The sequence below is a fragment of the Camarhynchus parvulus genome, chromosome 6, assembly GCF_901933205.1.
Source record: "Camarhynchus parvulus chromosome 6, STF_HiC, whole genome shotgun sequence".
NCBI lineage: Eukaryota > Metazoa > Chordata > Aves > Passeriformes > Thraupidae > Camarhynchus > Camarhynchus parvulus.
Window position 1 is genome coordinate 6,564,286 of NC_044576.1, and position 11,431 is coordinate 6,575,716.

At 39.2% G+C, this 11,431-nt stretch overlaps 1 protein-coding gene across 2 annotated transcripts in view; it reads left to right on the plus strand.

The window, feature by feature from the left end:
• The window catches only part of RHOBTB1 (Rho related BTB domain containing 1), a 48,508-nt gene extending 40,732 nt beyond the window's left edge, over positions 1-7,776 (plus strand). Inside the window, exons 8-11 of one of the 2 annotated variants that reach the window (XM_030951263.1) lie at positions 1,549-1,699; positions 3,256-3,344; positions 4,432-4,537; positions 5,043-7,775. In XM_030951263.1, the coding sequence (XP_030807123.1) occupies positions 1,549-1,699; positions 3,256-3,344; positions 4,432-4,537; positions 5,043-5,212 (516 nt within the window). In that variant the 3' untranslated portion in view covers positions 5,213-7,775. Of the gene's footprint in view, positions 1-1,548; positions 1,700-3,255; positions 3,345-4,431; positions 4,538-5,042 lie in introns of both variants that reach the window. The other variant, XM_030951264.1, reaches the window with a different exon arrangement.
• Positions 7,777-11,431: the final 3,655 nt, after the last annotated feature.

Consider the following 11,431-nt stretch of genomic DNA (forward strand, 5'->3'; position numbering starts at 1 on the left):
ATATATTTATAAAATCAAAATCACTACAAAGAATACTTGGGGTAGGGACATTGATAAAGAAATTTAAGATAAAAAAGGGTTAAAGACATATGAGTGTTAAACTAGAAAATGAAGCTGTTTTCACAGTAGAAACTCAGCTAACTTTAGGAGACATTCTACTAACTTTAGTAGAAACTCAGCCTAGATTCTGCAATGAATCATCTTGTCCTCTGGAGTAAAGCAGGTATGCTATACAGTTTAAAAGATCTCAATGCTTTGAATAAGATTTTGCAGAAGCCCTGTATTTTTATGTGCCTTCCTGGTCTGTTTTTCAAATTCCAGACGTGTTGCTAATATTTTTTCTTGTGCCATACCCAGTTGTTTTTGTTTGTTTTTCTTGTTGCTTTCCATACAGTTATGCTCATATGAAGTGTTCAAGTTTTTTGTGTTTAATATCCTGATAGATATTTTTCTACTTAGATTTTTCTGGCTGCTTCTAATACAGCTATAAACATAATTCCTTTCCCAGAGGCACACTCAACAAGTGGTTCAATAAAAATACATCATTTGATTCTAGTATGCAGCATTTGGCAATGAAGAATATGCAGTTATTTTCTACCAGCCTATTTTTAATTATTAGCTTCACAGTCTTAGCTCATCATTCCAATTTAAAATATTTACCTTCCATTTTGTAGAGTTTAAAGCATTCAGTAATGCTTTTGGAAGTTCTAAAATATAGGTAGATATGAATTGAATGGTTTACAAATAATAAAAACCACCTATTTCTACATACTACCTTTTCTGCATTTGGGGCAAATTTTATAAACTCATTCATTAAATTTACAGTTCTCTGCATTAACAAAAATACATCAATAATGAATGAGTTTCACAGCTAGCTGCTCTCACTTGGAGAACTGAGCTGTTTCCCAGAGTGGCTGATATGCATGAACGGTTTATGCTTTAGCATGAGAAATTAGACAGTTTTTATCCTAGTCCTGGCAGTTTCATTCTATGCTGGTTACACTCACTACATGTGTGGGGCAGAAAGGGCTTACTGGTTTTTTTTTCCTCATTTCTTCAGTTCTCAGTCGCTTCTCAACCTTGTTTACCTGGAAAATTTGGTTATTTACCAAAAGACTGAGAAGGATGGTTTTACTGTTATCCTTTGTTTTCTGTTATTCTCAGAATGCACAGAAAATCCCTTGCCAGGAGCAGATAGATTGCATTCCTCAAGGAGTCCACCAAGGGAGGTTTGGCATGGGAAGTGCTCAGTGACTGTGATGTGTAGCTGTCAATTTGCAGCCTAGAGAGCATTGAACAGATTCACTGTTTGATGTGGATCCAGTTCCAGCTTGGATATATATAACCTGGCAAAGGATCTGACTCTGGAGCAATGCTTACCTGTTGGCAGTCTTGAACTTGAATGGGAAATTTCTGCTTTGAAAAATGTTTTCACTGCATTTCTGAAATGCCTTGAAGAGAAACAAGCAAAGTGAGAGAAGTGAAATATAGCTGCTATATGAAAATCCCTTAATAATTACAAATTCTCTTCATAAATATCTTTTCCAGGTAGCTCTGCCCAACATAAACAAGACCTCCATGCAAGCAGTTTTAGATTACTTGTATACCAAGCAACTGTCCTCCAGTCAGGAACTGGACACCCTTGAGTTAATTGCATTGGCAAATAGGTTTTGCCTTCCTCACCTGATTGCTCTAGCAGGTAACAATATTTTGGCCTTGTCCAATGCAGTATCTTCTGCAACAGCTGAAATTTGCTTTAATGGTTTTTGGAACATCACATTTTCTCAAGTGTCAGAGAATTTTTTTTTTTTTTTTCTGAGAGGGGTATTGTAATGCAAATTGATATTTTCACACAGAGAAATGTATTTGCCTCTCTCTTGCCTTTTTTAGTTCTGTGCTAATCCAGCTCAGAACACTGAAGTTTTCTGTGCTTTAAAAACAGAAAGAGTAAACCTTCTCTTTAGCATTGAGGATAATGTCTGTGGATTGTAATATCCATTCTGTTGTTGTTAATTTACCTAAAACCAGGAAGGATTCTGGGTTTTCCATTAAGTAATGAATGAAGTGCTCCACTTTATATTTCTGTTCAAAGAGAGTAACTGAGCCAATTCAAAACTTACCTAGATGATCATGTTTTTAGAAATGTTGTCTAGGTCCCTTTTCACTAGATGAGAATTGGATATTTTGGTATATCCATGGGGATTCAATCCTCTTTTCAGGAAGAAAACCTTTTCATTGCCATATTTAAAGAAAAATTACAGGTTAAAATACCACTAAAGTTTTAAAAATAAATCCATACACAATGCCAACTTCTGGGATTGTTTGGGTAGTGTTGTGTTTAATTTGTTTCTCTCTATGTCAGTAATTTGGAGACATGACCAAGACCAAAGCCAGAGAGAGCTGAAACAAAGCTACACCTACCTACAGGACTACATTTAGGCAAAATTTAATCACATACCAAACCCTGGCTCTCCTTCAGCTGTGCATCAGGACTGTGTCTGTTTCCTTTACTGATTCTGACAGACCAGATCTTTATTGCCAGATTTTATTTGCACATTTTAGCTGAAGTTTTGGGTATTTTTTAAGGTAACTGCAGTCTAAAAATACATACAGTATTAAGAATATTTCATTGCATTTAATTTTTGGTGAAATAATTTTGAGTCCAAAGGCTACTGCCAACAACTGAACCCAGCAGAATCAAACCAACTGCCAATGTTTGCCAAAAAACACTCAGACTTTTAAGATTCTAGGAAGGGGTTAAGGAGAAACTTGAAATGAGGTGATTGTTGAGGGAGGCTGGTCAGCCTTCATGAATCCCTAGGAACAGCCAATCTGAAAACCTGAAGAGGGGCTGAAGTGACCTTTTCTCTACCAGTGCTTTGTGAATACTCATTAATAAATAATTCAGTGGCAAGTGCAATTTTGATTAAAAACTTTGTATGACTGAAAGGAGACAGCTGATCCATATTTCTAATTTAAATTGAATATTGTATCCACGCCAAAGAAAGACCAGTGGCTGCTGAACTTTGTGCTTCCATAAGTGGTTATGAACCACATCTTCAGCCACAACTCTGAAGGTCAGAATTTGACTTCCCCCACATCTCAGCTTGCTAAGGATACCTGTGTGAACATGGCCCCTGCATAATGCTGGTTACCACCAGGAGGAGGGAGAACCTGCTGCCTGGGTTCTTTGTGACCATGGTATGACCTTGCAATGTGCTTGCCCTGTGAGTGATGAGTTTTCTCTCCTAACAGAGCAGCATGCAGTGCAGGAGCTGACAAAGGCCTCCATGAGCGGCGTTGCAATAGATGGAGAAGTCCTCTCCTATTTGGAACTGGCACAGGTCAGTGTACGCAGCCTTCTGAAGAGATTCTGGACTTGCTTTTAGCTCCCTACTGGTTCTGAGCATTGCTTCTAAGTGGCTCAAAGCCTGCACTTCTGAGAGTGACTGACAATAAAACTTAGTTCTATCTTCTATTTTAAAGGAGGTTTTTTTCATTAATTCAAAGGTAAAATATCCCTTTAAGTAACCTCAGAGGAGTTGTCTTTCAAATATATGTTTTAGTTTGTCTTGATTGTGGAACTTCCAAGCTCCATGTTCTCATGACCATGGTGCACTAACTGACATGAAAAGCAATGTAATGAAGCTGTTCAGCTTTGTAATGGTGATTGATTCTTGTGTTCCTTTCAATTCAGTTCTTGGAGATATATTTAGACCTGTACTGCAAAGACAACATTTCTTGAATCCTTAAACTGGCTACTTAAAGTCAATCACCTGATAATTCAGAGTATGTGCAAATCTTCTTTATGTTCAAGTGCATTTCAATATTTCTTGAGTCCCATAAATAATTAAAAGAGAGAGCTCTTAGCTCACAGCTAAACTGCACAACTGTTTCCCAAAATGCAGCAGACTCTCAGCTACAGTGGAACAAGCTAAAATATTGTTTAAATTTTATTATTCTTGCTTTCACACTAACAATGAGTCAGCTGCAGCTTGGCTTGAAGTAGCACTAAAACACTGCACAAAAGTAGCACTAAAACACTGGCCACCATGCAAGATTCCCTGCAACTCTTTTTGAGACCCTCTCTGCAATACCTGTAATCCTGTTGCAAAACCAGAACTGCTCCCCTCCCAGGAGAAAGCACTCGCTTCACTTCATTTTTATCTTAAGAAGGGCAATCCTTCTTTAATTTCCTTCTCCTGGTTGGAGCCAGAAGCAATATCTCTAAGTACTGTTAGAATATCCTCTGTGGCCAGCACCTAGCTCATGTTTGTACTCACAGATCAGAGCTGGCAGTCAGAATCATCACCTGGGAGAGTATGGCCAGGTACCATCTGCTGGGACCATTTCAGCTTTAGCTGTTTATAGGGGCTGCAAAATGAATGATAACCCCAGGAAATGGAATAAGCTCTTTGTTTTTCTTCACAGTTTCACAATGCTAACCAGCTGGCAGCTTGGTGCTTGCACTACATCTGCACCAATTACAACAGCGTTTGCTCCAAGTTCCGCAAGGAAATCAAAGCTAAATCTTCAGGTATGGGCAACTTCCCTTACAGTTTTCATCAGGTTTCCCCTTCTTTCTCCCCACCCAGTTGATTAAACATGAAGACAAAGATGAAGTCATGTAGCTAAGCCATGAGACCGAACCTCTGTGCTATCTTGAACAGCATTCATAAGTTCTTATCTGCAAAGAAAGGTCACAATCATTAGCCTGATTGCCGGGCAAGCATCATGTTCTTTACCTAATTCAGTGATGCTAAAAGGAACAGAGCTCAGTTCGGGCTCTGCAATGAAAAATACACTCTGTAAAGGCCTTGCTTTTTTAATAGTTTTGGTGAACTAATGCCTCTTGTGTGTAACTGCTTTCAAAGTCTTTTCACACATAAGGCATTTGAGGAAACTGGGTGAATCCTTGATAAGCAAGCCAGCATAGAGAATGTATCAATGATTACCTGCATAGCTTTTTGCAAGACATTTCTGGCATTTGTGTATCTTACTGGCATCTTTGGGGATTTCTTTCATTGGTTTTTTTCCATCAGATAATCAGGAATATTTTGAGAGGCATCGGTGGCCACCTGTGTGGTATTTAAAGGAAGAAGATCACTACCAGCGAGTTAAAAAGGAGAGAGAAAAGGAAGATGTTGCACTGAACAAACATCATTCAAAGCGGAAGTGGTGCTTCTGGAATTCCTCTGCTGTAGTTGCCTGAACAAAGCAAATAAGTGGAAATCCATAGCCAGAAGTTACTCTTATTGTTAGAAATAAGATAAAGTTCAGGTTTTCAGGAAACTGTGTTCCACTTGTGCATTTATTACTTCTAGGGTCAAAAGCACAAGCTCACTGAAAATGAGCCTGGAACAGCTCCTTGAAGTCATATGTATATTTTTGACTGGTAAGCAGATAAATGTCAACCATTATTACATTACTTTTTATACAAAAAAACCAAATCCAGCATTAATGTTTCAATCTCCAGGTGGGAAATATTTTTATACTGTCTGGTGTATTTTGTTCAGATAAAATTCTGGATACTGTTTTGTTTTACAGACCACAAAATAACCATGTAGCAGCTTTGTAATTAGATTTTAACTATTTTTACTATGCGAGTACAGTGAAATAGACAGTCTTCAGTCATAAGAGACTGCTTTTAGAGTATCTCATAAAAAGTCATCTTAGGAAAAAATCTAGCTGTCTACTATAGGTTGTCTTTTTCAAACTAAGTACTGTGCACTGGTAATATAATTAGATGGTTATTTCCCCTTTCTAAAGCAAAGGGTTAGAATAAGATCCAATAACTGCAAGATATAGAGTGCTTGATCTTTGCTCAGCTGAATAATAGACAGTATAATTACCTGTTCAACTGCAGGCAAATGTATTTCTAATATTTGCCATGTAAGTGCAAATAATTATGACTATGTGGGCCATGTGAAATCTAGTGATTCTAAGTATTCAGAGGTTTTATATGTCTAGATCAAAGAGGATATTTCTAAAATCATTTAGAAGGGCTTATTAATTTATGTCCTTATACAAGTATGGATCTGAATGCAAAAAGCAGTTACACTGCTTGCATTTGAATTACTGCATGGCAGTTACCTTGTTCTGCAGGATCTTCACCATGCAGCCATTCCTCATGCTGAATTCCTTTTTGCTTCAGTGCAAGCAAATGAAAGGGCTGCACAAACAAGTAGATCTAGTTATCTAGTGTTCCAGCATTTTGTAAGTGAAGAAGGGTCTTCACACGCAAGATTACTTCAGTTTGATCCAAATTATTTTATAGCTTTCCCAGGTAGAACTGAGAGTTTTAGGTTATTTTTAAATAGGTGATATATTTCCTGTGGAAGTAGATGTTCCCAGAATGCTGGGGGCAGACTGATGGCAGAAAGGCAGGAGTTCTGCACAAGTGGTGCAGGACAAGCAAAAGCTTCCAGTGTTTCCAAATAGCCTGTGGGTTTATGACTTTTTATCAACCATTACTCTAAAGCTGCAGTGTTACGCTAGATTATATAAGGATGAGAGCATTTTTTAAAAGACCAAAACTAAAATACATAGACTGTAGAACGTACACATGCAATCCTGTGCAGTGTCTCAGGCACCACTCTGTAACCAAGGTAGTATTGTGTATTAGGTTTGTTAATACTGTTCTGTGCTGGCAGCTCAGCACACCAGTGTGAAAAGCTGTTTGTTTGTTTGTGGTTTTTTCTTTGTATCCAAAGGCAAGGCAGTACAGTCACCCCCCAGCACTGTAAGTCAGGAAAGGCTTTGGCCTGAAAGCCATAAACACCTCGACATATTTGCATTCTGCAAGGACTCATTGCCAGGCTGAGGCTGCCACAGCTGGGTGGTGGGAGCCACCAGCATGGAGGAGAGGCTGCTCTACAAACCTGTATGAGGAGAGCAAGGGAGAGATTCCTACCCCTCTGAGATCCATCACCACGTGGTGATAAAGAAGGGCTATAAACGATGGTTGCAAATATGTCTCCTTAATTCTGGGTCAGTGGCAAAGTGGACAAGAACATGGAATGAGAGAAGGTATGTCAAGACAGAAAAATAGCTGTTGTCATAAAATGTTAACCAGTCACATTTTAAGTAAGTATTGCTACTAGGTTTTACACAACCAAAGCTACTGTATGATTGTAATCTTGCCAAACTGTAATGGATATATAAATGAACCTGAGGTATATGCAATAATATCCAGTTATTCTAGTTATCAGCTACTATAACCAAGTGGCTGGTTCATTTGGTTAATGCTGTCTATGGCCTTTAATCTTGGTGGTTATTTTGTGTTTTTTATTTTGGAAAAAAAAATAAATAAAACTGTTTAGTTACAAATTGTCTCCTAGCTCTTTGAAGAAACTTCCTTAATTTTGCCTTGCATCCTTCCCTTTTTAATGCTGCTTGTAAGCATTCAGTTGTGCTGTCATTCATTGAATTTTACTGAAATTTTGCATATTTGCATAGCACATTAGGATTTGTGGTTGGGAATGTCACAAGGAAATCCTACAGTTTACATATGATATTGGAAGGTTGGTGCTTGTCACTTACTGTTAAACTGCACAGCAAAAGAAAAACAAACCTCTTGCCACTTTTCCCCATGGTGTCTAATATTTAATTAGCATGATATTACCCAAGGGACATGAAACTAATTGGTCATGACAGACACAGGGAGGAAAAATGTAGGTAAACAGCAGGATGTCTGTAAGGTTTTCGGTATGCTCTAAAATATGTACAAACACTGTTTTCCCCACTTTCTCACTGCCTTAGTTGTCAACCATCTTACAGAATTCCTCATTACCTATTAGCAAACCCTCAGCTTCCTGCATACAGCTTATTTAATTGATAGATGTGTAAAGCTGGTACTTTTCTAGACAATTTTTGCAAAGAATAGACAATATCATGCAAAAAATGCCATGTTAAGAGCTTTGAAAAAAAATCACAAAGCAATGCCAATGACATTGAAAGTAAGTACATTCAGCACAGTGTTTGCTTTTCAAGTGCTAATTTATGAAAATGTTACATATCTAATTTACTTTTGGAAGCAAAATTTTATTTCTTTGAACTTACCATTAGTAAAAGGTAATGGGCTCAAAAGAAAGAGTGGTGATGTCAGGTGTAAAAATGTTTCTCTTGTTTATGATAAAAGCAGTAGCATGGGAGGAAGGAGCAAATCAGAAGCATTGCTCTCCAGGGTATTCTGCTTGAAATATTAAGGCCAATATTAAGAAGTCTTTGTTTCTGGGGAGTCTCATTCATCTTACCTCTTAGAAACAATGTTTTCCTATTTGTTCTTTAAGACAGAATTTCTGACAGCAAGTTTTTCTGCACCACAACAGAAAAGTTTCTATGGCTTCCTACCTGCAAGTAGCCCACCAAAGCCAGAAATAGCCAGGTGTTGTGTAAGATGGGAGTGGCCAGACTTCAGCCACAACTCCCTGATTTCATTCACTGAAGATCTTCACAGTCCTTTAGTCAGATCAGGCCTCAAAGTGAGCAAAGGTAAGCTAGACAACACTGAAAATATGTTAACATTTGTTATGTTAAGAAGGGTTGCCTAGTAGAAGAGAGTAATCTGGAAATCCTTCTGAGCACTGAAAGCAGGGTTCTAACAGAGGGAGTAAGGAAAAGCAGCACAGTGATTTATTGCCCTAATTCTTCAGCAGCTTGCCTACAGATAGCCCTCAAGAACAGCTTATGCCTAGAAGTGTTTGATTTGTAAAATTGGGGGATTTCTTTCTTCCATGTTCAAATAACAAGCACTGATAGAGCAACTGAAGGCATTTGGAAATCCTTCTCTCAGGGTCAGGTCTCTCATCCTCTGGACAAAGAGGTTTAGATAAAGATCTAATGTACTAAATAGGATTAATTTTGGTACGCAAACTCCAGGATGGTGACATATTTCAATTCTTACAGACTTTAATCCTAGAGTCTGGTGAAGAGATTTGCTTTGTCAGATGAAACTACAGTTTTGTCCCTATTCTGTCCCTTTTTTTTAATCACAGTATTGCTACTCTTGTCACTGGATAGGCCAGCATTTATTTACTCTGGGTTGGATAACAAAGTACGTACTATGCAGTGAGATGTCTTTAAGGGGGATGCTTGCCACTCCTGAATCCCCTTAGATTTTTGGTCTATTAAAATGATCTAACAGCATTTGCATGAGTTTACTTCTCCTGCAGGCAAGATTCCCATTGAAATGGATGAGATACTACACACAGACACTTGGGGCTTTGAGGTGCTGCCTAATGAATTTCCATGTTATCGCTTGCCTGTGTTCCAAATCTCCCAAAGAAGTTAGCTCTGTGTACTGCATGCTGGATAAGACAGTGTGTTACCAGTGATAATCCCCATCCTGAAGGCTCTACAAAAGAATAATTCATTGTCAGTTAACTTATGCCTTTGCCTTTAGCTAAGAGAACACAACCCATGTCATGGATTCACTTTGCACTAGCAGCCAGAGTAGTGAGACTATTGTATATTTATATATGCAAACTAAATCCCTCACTGCTGCTTACATAAAAACCTTGATTTCTGGTATAAATATGAAAAGCTTTTGGATCAGGGCTGTAGGAGGCTAAGATGGAAATTTGAACATTAGAAGATTCAAGAATGCTTATGCTAATGTATCCCAGCTCTAGAGAAAATCAAACTGAAAAGGTAAAGCTGTAAAATTCAGGGCGAGCCTAGCATGGGACAACAGACTTGTGATGGCTCCTTTATAATTGTTCAGCCTCACCAGCTGTTTTGTAAGCAGGCCACATATCTACAAGATCTCACTAGGATGTTCTGCAGGAACAAACATTCCCAAGAGGGAATGTCCTGCATCCCACCCCCGCAGCATGGGGGGAACAGGTTACAGTGAAAACATTACAGTACATTGCTAGCTCATCTCAAGTCCTTTCCTGTACACTGGTACTTCACAGTCTGTCCTTTGGCCTGCAGAGATGTCCAGTACCACCTCCTGGACATCATATATCTGTTTTGTATATGTTGTGGCTGTGTATGTTTTTGTGCCATCTTGAAGGATATTCCAGAGCACCAAGGACCTTACCCCAACACAGGAAGTCTCTCCAGCCAGTTTCCTTCCAAGTGGCAGCAGATACTGGAACCAAGCTCTGTGGCAGCCAGGTATTGGCCTGTTTAGGGATTTCAAGATAAAAGTAATATAAATTAACAAATTTGCAAAACCACTCAAAGACTGAGTGACTGAACAGAGGCATGAGCTGTGTGCCTGCATGGACAGGAGTATTTCAGGTACCATCTGAAGATACTAAACTGGGAGGGGGATATGCCCTGGAGATAGCAGCTCTGATTTTCAGCTTTTAAGAAAAGGAGCCTTCACCATTAGACAGAATTAGCAAGCTGGGTGCCATCCCTCTGCATTGCACAGGTCTGAGGCCATGGAGGGCTGCCTCACCCCACCCTTACACTTATCTGAAGTTTTAGATAAGCAGCCAGGTGATGACACTTCACAGTGAAGATTTTCATAAGAAATTTTCTTGCCTTTGACATTAAAAAAAGAAAAGATCCCTTAGTCCCCACTGGGATTAATATTTTTTTTTTAATTTATGGCTCTATAATAAGGATTACATGGCATTCCAGGTATTAGTACTGAGTATTCAAGTTATCCTCACAGGCTATAAAAAACCCCCAACAATTAGCAGTTTATGAGTATATGATTAAATTTGCATCTTAGTCATTAAATATAAGCTGGTCATTCTGACTACATGATCAGATGTGATTGCCTCCACCACTCAGTATTTTAAATATTAGTTATGCACTACATATTACAAAGAAAGTTCTTCACATATTTCTCTTGGGTCCTTAATTACAGCTACTTGTAAAATTTTGTGGATCCCTGTGCTCTTTGTATCACATTTACATTTTTCAGTTATAGAGTGCGGAGGGCGAGTTTCTAAATAATTGACAGATCTTATCATGTGTTGAAAATCAGATGATGGTGCCTTTTTTCACAAGCACTCTAAAGACAGGGGGTTCTGAGGAGTCCCTGGGGGCTCTCTGGGGTGGGAAGATCTCTGAATCCTTTCTGCTCTTGCAGGAACAGGACAGCTCTCATGCACAGGAAGAGCTGCATCAGCTTGCAGGGGATGTGATGAAGTGTCAGCAGTCCTGCAGTCTGTAAGCCATCCCACAGCACTCTGAAACAGCCCCAGCCAGGAGTGAGCACTCACACATTTGCTGCTCATCTCCCAAGAACTCCCTCAGGCTGTTCTCTTGAGGCAGGTCCTCCCCAGCTTTGCTCCCCCTTCCTTTTGGCTGGCCAAGGACAGCAAGGTCTGAGCATGCAGAGGTGGTTTTTGGCCTGCTGAGCACAGTGGAGCTCTGGCAGGTGCTGCAGCTCCCACAGCTGCACAGCCCTGCCCTGCTCAGCTCTCCGGGGTAGGAAAGGTAACAAGCTGTAGACTGATGTCTGCCC